Source organism: Malaya genurostris, chromosome 3 (genome assembly GCF_030247185.1).
Source record: "Malaya genurostris strain Urasoe2022 chromosome 3, Malgen_1.1, whole genome shotgun sequence".
In the NCBI taxonomy this organism is placed as follows: Eukaryota; Metazoa; Arthropoda; class Insecta; order Diptera; family Culicidae; genus Malaya; species Malaya genurostris.
Genome location: NC_080572.1, coordinates 155,110,573 through 155,133,727, shown reverse-complemented (window position 1 = coordinate 155,133,727; position 23,155 = coordinate 155,110,573). Strand labels below are relative to the sequence as shown.

The 23,155-nt window shown below is 37.4% G+C and overlaps 1 protein-coding gene across 2 annotated transcripts in view; it reads left to right on the top strand.

The window, feature by feature from the left end:
- Nucleotides 1-23,155, top strand: part of LOC131436446 (beta-alanine transporter) — a 313,533-nt gene that overhangs the window by 3,828 nt on the left and 286,550 nt on the right. Inside the window, exon 2 of one of the 2 annotated variants that reach the window (XM_058605167.1) lies at nucleotides 7,715-7,810. In XM_058605167.1, the coding sequence (XP_058461150.1) occupies nucleotides 7,715-7,810 (96 nt within the window). The remainder of the gene's footprint in view (nucleotides 1-7,714; nucleotides 7,811-23,155) is intronic. The other variant, XM_058605168.1, reaches the window with a different exon arrangement.

Here is a 23,155-nt window from a genome sequence, read left to right as displayed (position 1 = left end):
TGGCTCTAAAAGTTTTCTGAAGAACTATTGGGATTTGTTGTTCGCAAATCGAAGGGAAATATTCTCAGTTTAGTGGAAATCTAGAACAGTTTGGTTAGATTTGTGCACTTTTCGCTGTGTGAAATTCACAGTAATCGAGATCAAGTGAAGCTTTCTTTGTTTTTGCGAAAAATGTGAAAAAGGGGAATGCTTGCATAATTCATACAATTGATCAACTAATTGATATTCGGAAGTGTTAAGAAACATGTCAGTTGTTTTCGTATTCACGACATCCAGTTATGTCCCTGATATTACCCACCCGTACTTTTTTTGCAAAATTTTTTTTTACTCATCAACATAATCACCTTTCAGGGTGATACAATGGTTCCAGCGTTTTTCCAATTTTTCAATACCATGTAAAGGGTGATTTTTTAAGAGCTTGAGAACTTTTTTAAACAATAAAACGCATAAAATTTGCAAAATCTCATCGGTTCTTTATTTTAAACGTTAGATTGGTACATGACATTTACTTTTTGAAGATAATTTCATTTAAATGTTGACCGCGGCTGCGTCTTAGGTGGTCCATTCGGAAAGTCCAATTTTGGGCAACTTTTTCGAGCATTTCGGCCGGAATAGCCCGAATTTCTTCGGAAATGTTGTCTTCCAAAGCTGGAATAGTTACTGGCTTATTTCTGTAGACTTTAGACTTGACGTAGCCCCACAAAAAATAGTCTGAAGGCGTCAAATCGCATGATCTTGGTGGCCAACTTACCGGTCCATTTCTTGAGATGAATTGTTCTCCGAAGTTTTCCCTCAAAATGGCCATAGAATCGCGAGCTGTGTGGCATGTAGCGCCATCTTGTTGAAACCACATGTCAACCAAGTTCAGTTCTTCCATTTTTGGCAACAAAAAGTTTGTTAGCATCGAACGATAGCGATCGCCATTCACTGTAACGTTGCGTCCAACAGCATCTTTGAAAAAATACGGTCCAATGATTCCACCAGCGTACAAACCACACCAAACAGTGCATTTTTCGGGATGCATGGGCAGTTCTTGAACGGCTTCTGGTTGCTCTTCACTCCAAATGCGGCAATTTTGCTTATTTACGTAGCCATTCAACCAGAAATGAGCCTCATCGCTGAACAAAATTTGTCGATAAAAAAGCGGATTTTCTGCCAACTTTTCTAGGGCCCATTCACTGAAAATTCGACGTTGTGGCAGATGAAATTATCTTCAAAAAGTAAATGTCATGTACCAATCTAACGTTTAAAATAAAGAACCGATGAGATTTTGCAAATTTTATGCGTTTTATTGTTTAAAAAAGTTCTCAAGCTCTTAAAAAATCACCCTTTATAAAAAAATTTATCTTTCGCTTCAAAATAAGCTTTAGTTTCAGCGATGACCTCCTCATTTGAGCCAAATCTTTTTCGCTGGAGCATTTTGTCGTGAATACGACTTACTTTACTATGGGGTGCCTTTTCAAAATTAGCCATATGGAAGAATGGGCAAAACTTAGTCGTGAATATCTCGACTTGTATTAACGGTAGCAACATAATTCTTTTACCATTTCATCAAAAATATGATCAGGAATTTAGGATAATATTTTGAACAGCGTGAGATAACCACACACAACTCAAAAATTAAGTTTTCTCAAACTTTGAAAACAACGCGGAAAACTCTTTACTTTTGCTTGGCTTTTTCGCGCAAGGACGACGATTTTGAGGTAGTCAGGCACATATCTTCAACTGACTGCGTATAAAAAGGGGAACCGTGGTCAAAAATCGATAATTTTTTCTTGTGCGTTCGACGGAAGCAGACGTCGTGGGACCAGCAGCTTCGGAGAGTGCACCTTCTGCGTGGTACCAAAACTCAAACGCTCAGGTCGTGCTCTCATTTGGACTTCAGGTGGAGCAATCGTCAATGAAAGCAGACCTTTTGCGTGGTATAAAGCCTCAAACGCTCAGGTTGTGCTTTCATTTGGATTTCAATCGTCAGGTGGAGCAGTCGGCAATGCTTTTATATGGACTTCAGCATTCAGGTGGAGCAGTTGGCTATGTAAGCAGACCTTTTGCGTGGTATCAAACCTCAAACGCTCAGATCGTGCTTTCATTTGGATTTTCAATCGTCATGTAGAGCAGTCGGCAATGCTTTCATATGGACATCGATCGTCAGGTGGAGCAGTTGACGATGAAAGCAGACCTTTTGCGCGCTTTTGCCTCAAACGCTCAGGTCGTGATTTCATGTGGACTTCTATCGTCGAGAGCAGCAGTCACTAGTAATGAATGCAAACCTTTAGCGTTGTACAAAACCTCAAACGCTCAGATCGCAGTGCCAGTTTCCCTTAGAAGAAGATCGATTACATCATCCTGTTGGTGGTCGTTTGCATTGGAGCAAAATACTACGGGAAATGGACAACAATGTGGAACATTATGCAAAATCAGCCCTCAAATCTGGCTCTAAATGTTACCTAAAGAACTAAAAAGATTGCTTCTTTGTAAATCGAAAATTAAAATTATTTTATCATAAAGAACTATACTGGTTATTTTGTAGTATTTGTGTGTCAGAATGTTTGATGTAACTAATCTGTACTGTAGTTTGGGTTTATCGTTTCAAATTCTAGTAGTGAAAAATGGGAAAGCTTTCACAATTAACACAATCGATCAACTAATTGATATTCGGAAGTATAAAGAAAGAGTGTCAGTTTTATTCGTATTCACGACATCCAGTTATGTCTCTGGCATTACACACCTGTACTTTTTTTAAGATCAGCAAAGAGCCAGTAGTCACTGGGGACTAAATCTGGCGAGTATGGGGTGTGGGGAAGCAGATCAAAGCCCAATTCGTTCAATGTCGCCATTGGTTTCATCGACTTGTGGCAGGGTGCATTGTCTTGATAAAAAAGGATTTTTTTCTGTGCATGTGCGGTCGTTTTTTTTTCGATTTCCTCCTTCAAAGGCACCAGTAAGTCAATATAATAATCACTGTTGATCGATTTCCCTTTTTCAGGTAGTCAATGAAAATCACGCCATGCGTATCCCAAAAAACTGACGCCATGACTTTGCCAGCTGACTGCTGCGTTTTCGGACGCTTTGGATGGCTTTCGCCAGCCGTGCACCACTCAGATGATAGCCATGTTTCGTACATGGTCACGTAACGACGCAAGAAATCTTTTTTGTTGCGAGTAAATAACGATAAACTGCTTTCTGAATCATCGACTCGTTGCTGTTTTTGTTCCATCGAAAGCAATCGCGGCACCCACTTGCAAAGCCTTTTTCATGCTCAATTTTTCATGAAGGATAGTAAATACACTTCCATATGATATCTGTGTCATCTCAACAATCTCACGAAGCTTCACCTTATGATCTTTCATTATAATTTTTGTCACTTCACTCACATTTTCCGGTGTAACGGCTTCCACATGTCTACCCGAGCGTTCCGCGTCATTTGATTCGGTACGACCACGTTTAAACTTGGCGAACCACCGACAAATCGTTGCTTTTGATGGACGAGAGTCCGGATACACTTTTCAATCCATTGTTTCGCTTGCACGGTGTTTTTACCCATTAAAAAACAATGTTTTATCAAAACACGAAACTCAGTTTTTTCCATTTTTTAAACAAACTACAAAACGACTTTACTCCAACCTCGATAACTCAGCTGTTTCTGGTCGGATCGATTTGACCTGTTTCAAGCAAAGGTTAGTACTCTAGAAAGACGTGGTTACTGGTTTACTACGAGCGCCATGCCTGCTTTACTCTCGGGATTTATTGATCCATGTGTTAATAAAGAATCCACACCATTGCTCAACAGATCGCAAGGCTTGCTGCATTAAATCAAAGAGAGTGTTAATGCTTATACCGGTCATCAATATATGATAATCGTCGGCAAAATCGTAAGTCGGAAATTAAGTCTACTTAACAAACTATCTAATCTCTGTTTGCCGAAGCGATGAGCAAAGAAGTCGATTGGTAAGCATTGCGTGTGTCCAATTTATGATAATTGAAGGTATTCCATGACCACGGACTACTTCCAGAATTGAATTGGAAGACACGTTACCGAAGGCACCTTCAACATCCAGAAAAAACCTAAGCAAGATTGCTTTTGTAAGAGAGCTTTTTCAATGTTGTACACAACATTATTATTGTATCCGGGTTTTTGTAAGAAGGTTAAAGTGGACTTTCCACACTGGTAAGCATGTTGCATTTCATGTAGCGGATGCACGCCCAAACTAACATTTCTTATATAGTGATCGACTATGCGTTCCACTGTTTTAAAAAGAGATGAGCTAAGAGTGATAGGTCTGGAACTTTTCGTTTCCTCATAAGTGTATTACCCGCGGAAAAACATGGACAAAAGGACCGGCCACCACCGATATGGGCGAGCGTCACTTGGCTAAGTACCTGCCTACCATTACTTACCTTACTCAACAGCTATACTCCTGGAGTGTCATTTGCTGTATCAAGCATACATAACTCGATCCATGGCTGCTCGTCGTCAGCCACTCAAAGCACGGATGCTTCGTAGATCGCCCTCGACTTGATCGATTCACCTTGCTCGCTGCGCAACTGTGGCAATTCGTGATTCATACGTCGTCTCCACGTTCCGACTTTCATCTGCACTCCGCCGTAGATGGTTCTCAGCACCTTTCTTTTGAAATGACTAAGAACATGTTGGTCCTGCGTCAACATAGTCCAGGTCTCGTGACAATAGAAAATAACCGGTCTAACGAGCGTTTTGTAGATGGTTAATTTCGTGTGGTGACGTACTTCTCTCGATCTACGGGTTTTTGTGAGTCCAAAGTACGCTTGATGTCCCTCCAAAATACGCCTCCGAATTTCTCTGCTGGTATCATTATTGGTGGTCACCAGTGAGTTCAAATACACAAATCCGTCAACCATCTTGATATCGTCACCGTCTATCAACATTCGTGGTGGAAGAGGCAGTGTTTCTTCTCAAGAAACCACCAGCTCTCTTGTATTTGGTTTTTGACGCTTTTATGGCCAGTCCGGTACGCTGATACGCTTCAGCTTTCAGTCCAGTGTTGGTTTCCGTCATCTTCTCAAGGTTACGTGCCACAATATTAATATCATCAGCGAAGCCAAAAATTTGTACGGACTTTCGGAAGATCGCTCTTCAAATCACACCTTCCAAGGCAACATTGAGCAAGATACAAGAGAGTCTATCACCTTGCCGTAGCCCTCCCCGAAATTCGAAGGGACTCGAGAGCGTCCCAGATACTCGGACCTAGCACATCACTCTATCCAGCGTTGCTTTGATTAATCGCGTCAGTTTATCCAGGAAGCCATAATCGTGCATGATCTGCCATAGCTGTTCTCGATCGATTGTGTCGTATGCCGCTTTGAAGTCAATGAATAAATGATGCGTGGGTACGTTGTATTCACGACACTACTTGTCTTATCGCGAATATGTAGTCTGTAGTGGCGCGGGCTCCAGTAAATATCGCTTGGTGTGGCCCAATGAATTCCTTAGCTATTGGTGATAGACGACGGCAAAGGATTTAAGAGAGTACCCTGTAGGCGGCATTCAGCAATATGGTTGCGCGGTAATTGCATCAATCTAGCTTATCGCCCGTTTTGTAAACGGGACATACCACTCCATCCATCCATTCCTGCGGTAGAATCTCCTCCTCCCAAATCTTAGAGATCATTCAGTGCAGCGCTCTAGCCAGTGCCTCTCCTTCATGTTTGAGCAGCTCGCCTGGTAACTGGTTATTGCCCGCGGCTTTGTTGTTCTTCAGCTTGCCGATCTCTGATCCGCGACGTGGCATTAGCAGATCAACATAATCTAATGCACTGATGAGCTGAATACCAAACGTAAAAACAAATAAATTTAGTCATGTGTACTTTTGCACAAACCGGTGCCCAAGAAGTACCAAAACTCCTAAATGACCACAACCTGTTGGCGGTCAGAATACCGTCAATTTGTTTCGTATTTTCGGGACGTCCGGAAGGACTTAAGCATATGACTTGTAAATAGCAAATACTTTACGTCTGCTTAGTGAATTATGTTGATACGCGACGTGGCATTAACAGATCAACATAATCTGCTAATGCACAGATGAGCTGAATGCGAAACGTAAAAACAAATACCCTTATATACATTACAGCGATAAAAAACAACGTGTTTTATCGGTTACGTCACGGAACCAAAAGTCACAGCCATTTGATCTCCGAGCTTGATCAATGGCCTAACAGTAGCTTTCAAACCAGCATTAGTTTGTTAAAATCGTTTCAGCCATCACTGAAAAAATCGAGCGCATAAAAATAGCTTCGGAAAGTGCACACACAGAGAGAAAGAGAGAGATTTTCCGATCTTGTCGAAATGAGTCGAATGGTGTATAGTACTATGAGTCTCCGAGGCTCCGTTCGAAAGTCGGTTTTCCAGCAATTATAATACCTTGCTATAGAGAAAGCAAAAAGGTATAAATTCCATACTACTGTCCGATAATTTCTTCGAGTTCCCAGAGATTGTTAGTTTGTGGGGACAAATACTAAATTGGGCTCTACTAGTTCCTTCTTTTCTTTTCCCAGAAGCACAGAAAGTGGTGGAGAAAAACTCCAAAAATAGAACTCAGTCTGATTTCTCAGCGATGTTTGAACAGAACTTCTCAAATCTTTTGGTTTAAAAATAAGCTCGCATTGTCTTAAAAACTACTGTGAAATTTTCTTCGGATCCGACTTCCGGTTCTGCTGCTGCAGGGCGATAAGTGTCAATGTTTCAAACCGCCATATAAAATGACAGTGCAATACCGGTACGCATCGGTACGTGCAACATGGAAGTAGAAAACACAACACGAACGATGCGTACTTTATTCTATTTCGTACATGGTATAAAGAAAACGAAACGGTTACGGATGTCTGCTACATGTGTGTGATTTTGGTAGAAGACGGTGCTGCGGTCGATCAAAATTTTAGCTATTTTATGATAAGTACGACCGAAAGAATAAGGGTATGTCAATGAATTGAAATAATTTTTTTTTTAATATGCAATTATTGCCGGTAGTGCAGAAACGCAGGTTAGCGTGATTTGTTAAATTTCGTTTAATTGATTTAATCGAAATAGAGCATGATATAGTAAATCTAGATTTAACTAGGTTCAAAACTGTTCCGAAGTGTAGGTCATATTTGTTGCTGGCAAACGAACTAACTTCGGCTATTCCGGGCATCTGAAGCCAGTTTTCGGAAGAATTGGAAATAGTTATAGAAAGCTTCAAAAAGGATCTAACTCACTTTTCTTCAAGATGGCCAAATAAATTTTCACAAACTTATAGGTTCAAAGAAAAAGTCTTACAGTTTCATACTGAATTCCTAAATTGTTGTGGATACTACTTCCGGTTCCGGAGCTACAGGATAAACAAGCTTTGTATATTTTGTTAGATTAAGTCCGAACAAACTTTCCTATTTCTATTCAATTCTATTCTTTTCGCAAAGAATTCCACAGTAACATTTTTGATGTTATGAGTCATATGAGAAAGGCATCATTCACCGCTAGGTGGATTAAAACAGATTTTAAGAACAATTTTACTAATTCTGACCCAATGATAAAAAAAAAATCTGACTCGATTTATTTGCTATTGAAATACGAATAATAAAAAAATATACACAACAATATAATCCTCAATCGTAAAGCACAAGGCATGCGTAAATAATTTAAATTTGTAATATTATGTAATGTTGAAAATTGAATAAAAAACTCATTGTAATTGGATATTAGTCAACTTTTTATTGCAGCTAAACCGGCCCACTGGTGCAAAGTTCCAGAGTTCGAAGGATTACAAACGTGGTATTTAGCAACTGCAAAAAACCTGAGGTAAAATTTTCGAATAGTCCAGCCTAACCCATTATGACCTATCTGCGATGAAATTTACCACGGTAGTTTTATAAAGTGTCATGTAGCTGATATCATAGAAATAATTAGGGTAAGGGCTTCCTATTTCATCTCATTTGTAAGGACGTCGCCTTCAAACCCCGATTTAGCCACTAAAATCACTGTAACTATTTCATATTACTGCTTCATTCGCCTTGCTCCACGTTGAAAATTGATTCACATTTCTTGAAAATTCAACTAATGTTTATAAAACAGCTAAAAACACTAATGATGTTTTCACTACTCTGCTCCTAATTTCATCTCAATGGATTTTTATCCATCCTATCTTTGATATTTTATTCATCCTATAAATTAGCAATGGCGACAGCAATCAAAACAAAATACTTCACTATTACACTCTCACCCGCATTCGCATGGCTGCCAGATGGCTGACTAAACGCTGCCAGATGGAAAAATATGACTGGCAGACATTCTGGTGACCGACTGCCTCACCGCTGCCAGATATACAACTCAAACGATACAACCAGGATTATTCCACATTATTATTATTGGTAAAAAATTTACTCGTTGAATTATCTAATTAATGGGGCAATGACTTACGGAGATCTAAAGAACTATCTTTTAACATCATTTTATCAGTGAAAACAGATAGAACAGATATAGACTTTCTATGCAAAGTAATACATATTTTCTATGAAAATATCTGGCATCTCTGTGCACAGCCGATGAAACACACACACACTTCACAGTGTTATGTTGGCGTATAGCGGAATGAAACCAGTGCTACTAGATTTGCCACAATGGTTATTTCATTAGTATTTAACACGTTCTTTCTGGTAATATTCGAAGCTGAAACAGTTTTATTGGAATATTAATATCAATAATATAATTAAACTATTGTCACGGATACCAAAAACAAGCTTTTTGATGATAATTTGAAGAAGAAAAACAATTTTTGTTTTGTAACATTATGAGATAACTTGGCAACTTTTCGAAACCAAATGAGATGAAAACAAAGCGCAATCAAGTGAACGAAGTGAAAAACTTCCATCTCATATTTTTGAAGACTTTTATTGTTTGTCGGGTAATTTTTGAAGTTTTTAATCGTTAAATAAACAAGTGGCAAGTGAGCATAACTAATTATGAAGTCATCCAGCATTCAATGGTAGTGTAATTGTGCGAAATAGTGATCATGTTTTGAGACGAATCGATTAGTAGATATTCAGAAACATGACGAACTGTAAATCTTGAGACGAAAATGTGTCCTAAATTGAGAAGTGAGTTTTTTTTATATGAAAAAAACGATTACCGAAAAATTTAAAACCATTTCTTTCAATAGGAAGTGTGACAATAGCTTTTCAAATCATTTTAAAACATTTCACAGTTTGCTTCCGGTAGGTTGTAAAATATTATTCATGTTCAAAGTGGTGAAGGGATGAGATGGAAATAGGAGCTCAGATGAAATAGGGAGCCGGCATAAATTTTCAGATACTTTAAGTTTGCACTAAGCAGTTCAATTTGAACTGCTCTGAACTGAAGAGTATAAGACGAAACGTAAGGAAAAGTACAAACGGTCCTGCCCTAAACACATTTAGGATAACCCCTAAATGGCATTAACACTCCAAATACCAAGCCTCAAAAAAAGTTGGAACGGTAACTTTGAGCTGTCATAGCTCAGATGTTTTTCAACAAATCTCAATAAATTTTACACACTCGAATTTTGTGAAGTTCGTAGATTGATTCCAAAACTTTGTAGCAGACGATTGGTAAAGGAAAACCAAAGAAAGTTTTTTCACGCGCACAATATGCCCTATCTGCTTTCCAATTTTCTTTCCTTTGGCGTAAACGTCGCATAGAAAATATTGAATACTTCAACTTTACCGAGTCATAACTTTTTTGTTAGTCAACCGATCTTCAAAATTTATTCACCATTGGAATGCTACTACTTCCATAAATAAAATGCACTGAAAATAACTAAAAATAGGGTTGTCTACCCAAAGTTATAATGAAAATTGTAGATAGATGAATAAGAAGAGGTAAGACTTTTTACAATGATCGTGCATATCTCGAAATTCAAAGCGATGACCTATATATTTTTATACATCTTTCGATTGCTAGTGATTCCAGCTAAAATTTTCGCTCAACTACCACTCCTGCAAAATCAAAAGAATACATTAAAAAATCGATAAATTTATAAATATATATGAATTTTTCATTTTTTTCACATATTTGTATATAACTCAAAAATTGAAGCGATGACATGTACATTTTTTTGATTCAATATATTGGAATCATTACCAGAAACAATGTACTGATGATCAAAATTATATATCCGTTCAAAGAATCTCAAGAAAATTGGTACAAATACAGAGAATTTCTATTATTGATAAAATTTTTCCAAAAAAACACAAATCAAAACTTTGAAATTTCATGACATATATTTTTTTATTATTTTAGTTGGAAATTTATTATGAACAAAATTTACAAAAAAAACTGAAACTTGGATTTCACTGGAAATCTTAAAAATTTTGGTACATATACCTAAACTCTAAAAATAATTATGTTTTTGTATTGGACGAAAGATCTAAACAATTTTTATGCACAACCCAAACGGAATTGATAACTACTAAAATTAGATTTTTTGTTTTAGGTTTTCCGTAAAATCTCAAAAAATCGGTAGAAGATCGGAAATTTCAAAATTTCTGGTATATTTTGCGTTCCAACGTTTCTGCAAATCAAAGTGAAAATATTGAAATCCGTTTTGATTTCATCTGTTTCTTTTTTCATTAATAAAATAAATTTTGTGACAACACGAAAATTTTAAATTATTTCAATGGCTTTGTATAATAAGAAATAGAACGTAAAATTATATGAATTTCATATACTAACCCATGGCAAAAGAAACCAACTACAAGTCTAAAAAAATTATTGCTTGATTTTTTGTTTTACAATCTATTACGAACAAAAATACATATCTTAAATTTTCCGCTATCCTAAACAACATCGCTATCCTTATAATCGATAAAATATTAAAATTTAAATATCACAAACTTAGAATTATTTCGAAATGTATAGAATTCGAAAATTATTTGAATTTTCTATTAGTAAACAATTCAGAAAAAGTAGAATTCTGAATTTAGCACAAAAAACAAACGAAATTAAGTGAAACTTGTTTTTGTCCACCTAGTTGTGTAATGATGCCTTTCTGATATCTCTATTAGTCTCATATAAAAATTGTATTCTTCAAACAGTTTTGTTTGATTTTTGAAAAACATGAAAGCTAGTGCATGAACTAGTGTAACCTACAAAATGGAACAGTTCTCAACTCGGTTAGGCTACCTTTCTCAGTGAAGTGAGTTTCACTATTTCAGGTACTTATGAAACTGGAATCGCAGCCTTTGCGATTAGCACCAACCAACCAATCTATTTGCAGCTTACAGTTGTCTTCGTCTCGAAAAACAACATCTTCGTTTGAATGCTTTTTACTGAATGAAATCTTGAACCTATGTTATCAGAACTAATTGGCTCAAGTGGCATGTTCCCCTAGTTATTTGGAGATTCGTGCTTTGTCGTAGCTTCTCATCAACTTCCTGGTGGGAAGGAAAGGATAAAAGGAACATGGAAGGGAATTGAGAATTGGGTGAGGTGGGAAAACAGCACAAAACATAAAGAAATAAATCATCCTGCATCCCCGAAAGGATGCTGAACGATCTGCAGGTGCCAAAATACACGGTCGATAAAACCTCCAACCACAGATTTTACAAAAGCGACACCATTCTGCATTCCCCGAAGAATGCATAACGATTTCTTCCCGAATATGCACTTGAATTAATTTGACACTCTAGAAGACAAAAATACATTATTTTCATATACCAAGCTAATGAATAACTTACATGTTACGAATATTTTTCAATTAAAAAACCCAATATATGAACATAATTTAAAAAATTTTTAAAAAATATCTTCTCCGCCTTTTTTATAAACATGATCGAAAATATTTTCTGTCAAATACAAGAAACAGATTTTTTTTCGTTTGCCTCAATGTTAGATATAGCAGTTTAAAAATAACCTGTTTTTGAACTAGTTTTGCTCATAACTTCGGTTCAGAAAACGCTACCTGAATACGCCATTAATAAATTGGTTTTATCAAACTCTAAAAGATGTTCAAAGATACCTATACGAAAAGAGAAAAATATAAATGCTAGAGCAAAAAATCTGATTTTTTGAGGAACACCCTAAGTTGCTCTTTAAAAATAGCTGTAACACTAAAACCGTTGCAGATACTACTATGGTGTCCTCAGCAAAGCTGCTCGATATAAGCTTATCTACAAGTTTGTCGAAGAATGTAGTCCTCTATTTCAATACATCCGGAAAATAAGTTTTGGATCACCTTAATAATAAGAGCCACCCTAATGTACATCGACATATGGTTTATCTTCACTGATCATTTGTTTTGAAAACATCATAGCTCTATAGTATAAGGTTAAGCCACAAATGTTTTTGTCCCCCTAAATTGTGGATCCGGACCACTGTGCAATGCAATTTAACTCGGAAATTTTAAAATTTCCGATCTTTTACCAATTTTTTGAGATTCTACGGCAGCCCTACAACAAAATCAGAATTTTAGTAGATATCAATTGCGTTTGGGTTGTGCATAAAAATTATTTAGATCGTTTGTCCAATACAAAAATATAACAATTCTTAGAGTTTTAGATTATTTACTAAAATTTTTAAAATTTCTAGTGAAATCCAAGTTTTAGTTTTTTTTTGTAAATTTTGTTCATAGTAAACTTCCATCTAAAATAATTAAAAAATATATGTCATAAAATTGAAAAGTTTTGATTTCATGTTGTTTGGCAAAATTTTCCCAATAATACAAATTCTCTGTATTTGTACCAAATTTCTTGAAATTCTTTGAACGGATATATGATTTTGGTCATACATACATTGTTTCTGGTAATGATTCCAATATTTTGAATCAAAAAAATGTACATGTCATCGCTTTAATTTTTGAGTTATATACAAACATGTGAAAAAAATGAAAAATTCATATATATTTATAAATTTATCGATTTTTTAAAGTTTTCTTTTGATTGTGCAGGAATGGTAGCTGAGCGAAAATTGTAGCTGGTATCACTAGCAATCGAATGATGAGTAAAAATATATAGGTCATCGCTTTGAATTTCGAGATATTTACGATAATTGTAAAAAGTCTCACCTTCTCTTAGGTCATCTATCTACAGTTTTAATTATAACTTTGGGTAGACAACCCTATTTTTCGTTTTTTTCAGTGCATTTTATTTCTGGAAGTATTACCTTTCCAATGGTGAACAAATTTTGAAGATCGGTTGACTAACAACAAAGTTATGACTCTGTAAAGTTGAAGTTCTCAATATCCGATTCGCGATGCAGGTGCCGCATGAATATTATAAAGTTTGGGCACATTTTGAGCTTGAAAAAAAACTTGGAACGGGAAAAATCAGATTTTCATTAGTTTTTCCTAAAAGATCATCAATAATGATATACTTAAAATAATCTACAAACTTTACAAAATTCGAGGGTGAAAAATTTATCGAAATTGGTCAAGTAACAACTGAGCTATGATAGCTCAAAGTTACCGTTTCAACTTTTCTTGAGGCTTGGTGCTTCGCGTAACTTTTTTAGGCTTGGTATTAGGAGTGTTGAACAGTATTTTGGAAATACCTTTCCTTGTTTTTTTTAGGCAACTCGATACATAACAAGAAAACGTGTTGTTTTTCTATGCGAAGCAGAAGTATTCTACAGGTAGGGGCTGGGGTCCACTAGGAGATTGATAGTACCTATTAGCTCTCTCCGGACAGTACCAGTCGTGTGGAATCCAGCCGAAAAAAATGAACAAAGAATAGATCCACTGGGTTCCTGCTTCTATGTTGTAAAAGGAGACAATTGCTGGAGTTTCTTTTTCCTTTCAGTTATCAGATATTTTCAATGTTTCACTTCTAATTACTCTATTTTACTAAATTATCTCTTCATTCAACCTATCAATTTCCGTATGTCTTCGGAGAAAAGTTTGGAATGTTTTCTTCTTCCATGTTATTGATTTTTTTTCAGGATTATAAATTGAATGATAAAAATCGACTATTGGGAAAATCCGTTGATATTATAAAGTTTATAACAGAGATAACATATATCGGTATATTGAATACATACTAAAAAAACACTTGATATTAATATTTCGAACAATAAATTAATATTTTTCTCGGTAGCCGACTGCCCAGATCAACCAATCTAACCAATTAATAATTTTAATAAATAATTAAAATAATAAAGCGGAAATAATAAAGAATCAAGACGCGCGTGAAATCTGTTAACCTTTATTTGTTGATTTGAAATGATTTTATAATAACTGTTTAGAATATATCAATCCAATGAATCAAATATTTCGTCTAAATCTTATTCACTCGTTTATTTTGTATCACGTAATTTCATTTATAAAAAATAGGGAAGTTTTTATTCTTTACGCGATAGTATTGCAAAATATTTCTTCAGTTTCCTCGAATAAGAGCTGTGAATCAAGACTTCCCGGGACTTTAATATAGGATATTGTTGAAACGTTCACTCGGGAAGTCAGTGAGTTTAGTGGTGCATCCCACCATATTGAAATCGGAACATACTGAGTCGCGCGCGAATAATACCAATACTGAAATTTTTACTAACAAATATACTTCTCCCGTGACACTTGTGGAGTGCGCAGTAGTATATACGGCCTCTAGTAACAATAACTGTTGGAGTAACATCCCTTCCTATTCCTTAGACCATCTACGTTCGGGCCTAGCCGGCGCCGGTACTGATCAATGAATTCTGGGATTACCAGAAGATGTACATTGACGGATGATTTACCAGTCCCATGTCGGATCATCTAGAAACTCCCTGTACAATTTCAGCTAATCCCGATCAGTAACGGAGTAGCAACCAGATGTGGTCGCTCCAGCTTAAAATCAAGCTCAAGCACAGTAAAAGTATTCTACAGGTAATTAGTATTTATTAATACAAACTAGGTTATTCAGGAATCAGTACTTATTTGCTCATGTTGCACGTTCCCCCAGTTATTTGAAGATTACGTGGCTTCTCAACAATTTCCTGATGGGAAGGGATGGATAAAAAGAACATAGAAGGGAATTGTGAAGTGGGTGAGGTGGGAAAACAGCACAAAACATAAAGGAACAAATCGTTCTGCATCCTCGAAAAGATGCTGAACGACCGGCAAGTGCAAAAATGCTCTGCTAATAAAGTCAGCCCTGACAGAATTCAGAGATTTTACAAAAGCAGCACAATTCTGCATTTCCGGAAGAATGCAGAACGACTCCCATACGAGATGCCAATCAATCTACTTAAACTCCTCTGACTATAGATCCTTACCACATTAGGTGAGAAACGATAGAATATCCTTCAACTTTAGTTCCGCATAGGGGCCATGCATAAACCACGTAGACTCTCTAGGAGAAGGTTCCATGGAGGGAGGGCAACTTTTGAACCGAGGCCCGGAGGGCCGAATATCATATACCATTCGACTCAGATTGACGAGCTGAGCAAATGTTGTGTGTATGTGTGTGTAATATTTTCACTCACTTTTCTCGGAGATGGCTAAACCGATTTTCACAAACAAAGATTCAAATGAAATGCCTCATCTCCGACGTGTTGGGCTCGCGGAAAGTGGTCTCTGCGCCTGTGGCGACGGTTATCAGGACATCGAGCATGTCGTGTGGTCGTGCGTAGAGTATCGCGACGCCAGGTCGAAGCTACTGGAATCCCTTAGGGCCCGAGGTGGACCGTCTGAGGTTCCGGTTCGGGATGTGTTGGCTCAGAAAGTATAAACTCCACCTACAGGATCGACTCTAACATCCACCCGATTCTCACGATCCCCGTCCCTGTCCACCATCTTCATTGGAACTAACAAGATCTTTTTTTGTCACTAACTTTTTCGTTCCCCTCGAGAATCCGCTACCCCGATACTACATTACATAATGATACTATTCTAGTTTTAAGTTGGTCGTAATTAAGATTAGTAAATACCCTTGGCATCTTAGAGCTTAAGCAGTGTGCCTTCAAATTATATTATAATATTAAATAAAAAATTGAAATGTCTCATGGTACCCTACAAAGTTCCTGAATTTCATTTGTATCCAACTTCCAGTTCCGTAATTACAGGGTGATATGCATCAAAATTGTGAAAATAATGCACCGAAACTGTGAAAATAATGTCACTTACTTTCCCGGGAGATGGTTGAATCGATTTCCACAAACTGAATTTCAAATGCAAGGATTGACGGTCCCATACAAAGTTTCTGAATTTCATTCGGATCCGTCTTCTGGTCCCGGAACTACAGGGCGATATGCACCAAATAAGTGAAAATAATAGCATGTGGGTCATTTCTCCGAAAGCCTTTTCGCCGAAAGTCCTTTCGCTGAATGCAATTTCGCCGAATGCCATTTCTCCATAAGCCGTTTCGTCGAATAGGTCATTTTGTCGAAAGTCTTTTTGCTGAGAGGGTTATTTCGCCGAAGAGGCCATTTCGCCGAAAGAATCATTTTTTACGAAAAGATAATTTTGAATACATAACATAATAATTTAATTTAAATGAACTGATGTGGCGCAGCCATATAACCGAAGCACAAAGCCGCCGAGGCGACGCCAGCTGAGTTGGCGAAATTACCCTTTCGGCGAAATGGCTTTCGGTGAAATGACTCTTTCGGCGAAATGACATTCGGCGAAACGGCTTTCGGCGAAATGACCCTGATCCATCCGACTTCCAGTTCCGCAATTACACGGTGCTATGCATCAAAATTGTGGAAATAATGTACTGAAACTTTGAAGATAATATCACTCAAGTTCCCAAGAAATGGTTGAATCGATTTTCACAAACTCAAATTCAAATGAAAGGCTTTACGGTCCCATACAAAGTTCCTGAATTTCAATTGAATCCGACTTCCGATTTCGGAATTACAGGGTGATATGCACCAAAAACGTGAAATTATTATCATTAAATTTCCTCAAAGATGGTTGAACCGAGTTTCACAAACTTAGATTCAAATTAAAGATCTCAAGGTCCCATACACAGTTTTTAAATTTCATTTGGATCCAACTTCTGGTTTCGGAATTACAGGCTGATATGCACAAAAAATGTGGAAATAATGCAACTACAGGTCATATTAGGGTATGGTTGAATGAACCGAATGTCACTATGCCGATATCCCGCTTCTGGTTGCGGAAGTAACAGAGGGGGGAAGGTCCGAAGGGCCCTGGCTCCTCCCGAAATCAGAAACAGAAACAAAAACAAAAAAAAATGTTTGATACGATGCGAACGGTGTCAAAACTAAATAAAATGGAGACTAAATCCGGACAAAATAAACGACAATAATAATAAGACTCCAAAAATGTTGACCGGAAACAGAAAGTGCGCGAGCTTACCATAGTTGGGTAAAGTTGTACAGATGAGAAAGATATCCTACCGCCGGATCTATTTTACCCCTTTTTATTGGTGGCTATTTTACCCCATTTCCTCCATTTCATGACATCTTATTGTAAATCGTAATTAAATCTCGGTAAAACTTATTGGAAGTTTACTAAATCTAGCTTATCTTATGTATAAAAGTCTGTAGAATCGAATGCCAGAACTTATACTAGCCGCACGAAACATTTTGGTGGCTATTTTACCCCAATTCCTAAATATGTGAAATTCTCATCTAAATCACCCTTAAGGGTTAAGCGAACCACGTTGAGAGCATACGAAAACTATCTTATATTATGTAAAAAAGTCTGGAGAATCGAATGGAAGAATCTACACTGGCCGAACTAAACGTTTCGATGACTATTTCACCCCATTTCCTCCATTTTATGGTATTATATTGTAGATCGGTCTTATATCATGGTAAAACTTATTGGAAGTTTACTAAATCTAGCTTATCTTATAGAAAAAAAAAGTCTGTAGAACCGAATAGAAGAATCTACACTGGTCGCACGAAACGTTCTGGTGACTTTTTTATCCCATTTCCCCATTTCAGGATATCTGATTGTAAATCGTTACGGAAATCTTTCATAGATTTTTTCCCATTGTGCAATGGACAGAAGTCGTGCTTCGAAGCGGCACGTGGGCTGGAAGGGAGGCTCAATGGGTCGGAAAGATCATGATGTCGGTTTTCTGGTATTGTCATAATATACTTTTGGAGGATTACCTCAATGCAAGTATTTGCGTGCATTAATGGAGCGATTAAAGACCGAAATCGCTGTGAAAGAGACTTACATGAAGCGCATGAGCATCGCTACCATGGTTGAAAACATCGGTTTAGAGTTCCAATTACTTGCCCATCCACCTTGTTCACCCGTTTTGATCTCCTCGAACTATTATCTGTTCCCAAACCTCAAGGCATCTCTGAGAAATCTACCATCGATAACCATCGCCATAGTCAGCTCTCCGGGTATCTTTAACGAGCTCTCTTTCCACCACTTTCCAGTAAAATTAACATTGGGATCTTCACCAGAAACAGTGCCTATTCAACCTAGGAATAACTATTATCGCACCGACTGGGTCCAATTCCAACAAATCGCCGACCAACTTATTAATATCGATTTTCCACTTGATTCCCCGATGGAAATCGATGCGGCCCTATATTCCTTTCAGCATTCAATAAGTCGCTCGTGATAGGACGGTTCCATTACAACAAATGCCGAGTTCCTCTCTTCAAATTGACAGTGTCACCAAGAAACTCATCCGACTTCGAAATATCTATCGGAGGCAGTATCAACGAACTGGCATCCTAGATCCGAAGACCTCTTAAAACAACTTAACTAGGATAATCCAGGAAAGGATAACTGAGCTTCGCAACAGGAACATTGTTAGTCCACATGTTAGTCCACATGAACATTGTTAGTCCACATGAAAAGCCTGCTGATAGCGTAGCTGAGGTTATTTTTTTATTGGCCCTCCACACTCCCCCGCACCAAAGAGCACACGTTCGGAGCCCCCTGGTAACGGCCACATACAATCCTAAGCTTGCAAAAAATTAGAAACTTAAAAAAAACATAAGACTACAACGCGATGTTAACATGCTGAGGGTATTACAATTAACGGTTATTAAAAGCGAAGAAGGCAATAAACTATTGTTACAAAGCAAGAGCACCCAGAGCAACCACCTCTTTTTTTCGTTACGTATGTGGAAAAATATGTGAATAAATGAAACTTTAAGTGTTAATTAATGAGTGAGTGGATAAATAGATGAGTATATAAACGAGTCAATGAATGAGTGAATTAATGAATGGTTTCATGAAGGAATGTATGAATAAGGTAATGAATGAATTATGGATCAGTGAAAGTGATTGAGTAAAAAATGAATAAACGAGTGACTGAATCGATGAAACAATGATTGTTTGAATACATGAATGAATAGATAAAGTTGATAATCATGAGTTTAGTAAATGAATGCGCTAGTAACACAGTTTGACATCACTACAGGTAACATAGTATAATATAATCTAATATGCATTATACGGCTGATACACTTAAACGATATAATCTTCGACTTCAAATGTTGTTTAAGGTTAGTTTTGAATATGTTTATGTTTGTTATTTGTTTCAAAGAATTAGGTAGAGAATTATGAACTGTTTGACCATGAAACATTATTCGGCTTTGACCAAAGTTAGTCGAGGCGCATGCTCGCAGTAACGAGCTAGCTTGTCTACTATTTCGTTGGCGAGTGATAACCGACAGTGGTAAATTGCTGTGAGCTCCTGGTTGGTACAATGCTTTGTGAACGAACATGATCGTTTGCATATCTCTTAGTGAAAATAGGGGGAAAATGCTGTGGCTGATGTTCGAGTACAGCAAACTGTAGGATATAGATGGGGTAACCTGAATATGGTTTTTATACATCTATTTTGCAGAATCTGGATCTTTTTGAGTCTAGATTTGGACGCATGACCCCATGTAGTTATAAGATATGAAATGTGAGAATGGATACAGGCAGAATAGAAACTCATCAAAGCTTTCCTTGTAACAAAGTCGCTAACCTTTGGCAGTGCACCTGACAATGAAGCAACTTTTTTGCAATTACCTTTATATGGATATCCCAAAAGAGTGTTGAAATTAAATGTATGCCTAGATACTTAAAATCGTTAGCTTTTTCGATCACTGTCGAGCCCAGATATGGATTTGTATGATTTTGTAGTTTTTTTTCGTGGGGAATGGAACACCATGTATTTTGTTTTTGATAGATTCAATGAAAATAAGTTCGCATTTAAGTAATTCGATAAGATTTGAATGTCGTATTGAATCAATGAGATAACTGTATCTACGTCATTACACGGATAAAAAAGCGCAGTATCGTCAGCAAAAAGCCTTGGTATATCTTTCAATTTCAAATTTTCAATATCGTTGATAAAAAGTAAAAATAGTAAGGGTCCAATGTTACTGCCATGGGGTGCCCCCACATTGATTGGACGGAAGGAGCTACGAGCGACCCGGGTTTGCGGTTCAATGCATAAAGCACTGGTCTTACAACCCAGTTGTCGTATGTTCGAGCCCCGACCTGGAAGGATTCGTAGTGTCAGTAGAATCGTAGCACCAGCCATGCAATGGTTCTGTACACTCTGAATCGACTGCGAAGTCTGTTGAAACAGAAGGTCAAATTCCACTACACTAATGTAATACCAAGGCTTTGCTTAGCTACGAGCGTTGCCGAGAGATACAAACTGTTTCCTGTTCGATAGATAACTTTTAACAATGTCGTTAGCAACCCCCCTGATCCCATATCGATCTAGCTTCTGTAACAGAATCTTATAGTCCAGTGTATCAAACGCTTTTCTAAGATATAAGAACAAGGCACCAACAACTTTCTTCGAATCAATCTCATCAACAAGACAATTCACTAATTCGGTAATAGCTGTGGTGGTTCTACATCCCGATCTAAACCCATACTGTAATCTATACAGGACGTTGTTAGAGTTGACAAAGTTAAGCATTCTGCTCATCAACAGCTTTTCCAGGACCTTATTGAATACTGATAAGGTGGAAATCGGACGGTAATTGCAAGGATCATGAATATTTCCGTCCTTCAAAACAGACACAACACGAGCAACTTTCAAACAGTCGGGATAAATACCAGTGCTCAGAATTTTGTTGAAAGCTTGTGCCAGAATACGTGCAAAAGACCAGAGACCAAAAGCCATAAGGTTCTAGTAAACTGCTGTAATATGAGACAAGGTTGTTGTTTGGCATGTTCATAGGTATATTAGTATCTCCCATGTTTTGCATTTGAAAGCCATGTTTCCAACAGCTCATGAAATCGACTCGAAACGAAAGCTGGAGGCCTATAAATACCAATGATATCTGAGCTGTTTTTCGTTTTTGTTGATTTCAACATGGATTGTATGTAGGCCATCGACAACCTCACTTTTCAGTAAATTTTGTTTTATGTTTTCACTGACGAACATTGCCAATCCTCCGTGTGAACTAGCCCTGCATGAAAAAAATGGCAGAATAATCAGGAATCTTGTAAATTGAAGTATTGCCGTCTTTGAGCCAAGTTTCGCCAATGACGATTATATCGATAGTTGAATCGCAGTATTTTATGTTATCAAATTATTCCAGTTCGTTCATCCCCCGTATATTCCATTGAAGTATTCTCAAACATTTTATATTGTTATCATTAAAACGTGCATTAAAATCTTCTAAACTATCATGATAAATATTAACTGTACCTTCCATTTCAAAGAGAGAGATACGAGGCTATGATAATGTCTCAACGGTTTAATTCGAGCGAATAACCATTTCTTTTCCTCTTAGGAGAAAGCGAAGTAATAGAGACGGAGTTGTTCATCAGATGTGTAAACAATCGGCTTAAGTCATCTCTATTATGGATCATGTCTGGCTTTGAATTGTCGTCTTATTTCACTAACACCACTCCTCCTTTACACCACTCTAAATATTTGTGGGTTTTCCATTTAGTAGTAATGAATTTATAATTAACGTTGACTGCATTTTTTTAACAGTTTCCTTTTATTCAATAATTCATCTTTAGTCGCTTGATTTTAAAAAACAATTCTAATTGGAATTAGCGAGTTAGAAAATTTGTTCGACTCAAATATTCTAGCTGCGGACACAACGGTGTCAGATTCCAACGGTTGACCAATCAGACAGCTTGGTTCCTGAGGAAAGTAGAGTCACTGCGAATGAGCTGATGGCTATTGTGAAAAAATCCAAAAACATGAAGGCCCCCGTTCAACATTGAATTGAAACATTTGAGTATTCGCTCATTTGTTTTCTTAGCTAGAATTTTTAACAGGTGTTGGGAGCTTGGATACTTCCCTTCAATGTGAAAGTTAGCTAAAGTTATCCCGGGGAACCGGGAAAACATCCTTCCCTTTCCAAGAGCTATCGGCTCATCAGCTTACTCTCTGCCCTATGCCCCCCCTGCCCTGTTTGAAAAGTCAATAAAAAGGCGAATTATTGCTTTCGCAGATGAACAAGATATATAACTGGAAGAACAGTTTGGGTTAGGTAAAGGAAGATCCTCAAGATCACAAGGGTTGACAACGTCATCCGGCAAAACAAATCAGTGTCCCAAACGACTGCCAGGCAATATTGGATATTCAAAAGACATTCGATACTGTGTGGAACGATGGCCTGGTGTTTAAACTGCATCGGTATTATTTTCCGATGTATCTTATTGAAATTATAAAAAAAATATCTTGCTGATGAAGCATTCCAGGTTACTCTGAATGCTGGTGTACCCCAAGGAAGTATCCTAGGTCCCATTCTATACAACATTTTTACATCAGACATCCCACCTCTTCCGGGTGCTGGTGTTCTGTCACAATTTGCTGATGATACTGCCATTCTTTACAAAGGTCGTGTCATTAATGCTGTGAAGAATAAACTACAGACAGGTCTGGAAGCTTTAACGGAATATTTTAGAAGCTGGAAAATTGTGATCAATGCAGCAAAAACTCAGGTCATCTTGTTTCCACATTCAAGATCTCCAAAACTTGTTCCATCAGACGAATGCAGAATACGATTCGGTGATGAGGTCATTCAATGGTCCGATGAAGTTATCTATCTAGGACTCACCTTTGACAGACATCTGATATTCAGGTCACATGTTGACAAAATCGTTCAAAAATGCAGCATACTCATTAGGTCTCTGTATCCGCTGATTTGTAGAACATCTAAACTTTGCCTGAAGAATCAGTTGGCTGTCTATAAACAAATCATCTACCCCGCAATTGAATACGCAATCCCTGTTTGGCAGGGTTGTGCACGAACACACAAACTTAGGCTTCAGCGCATTCAAAG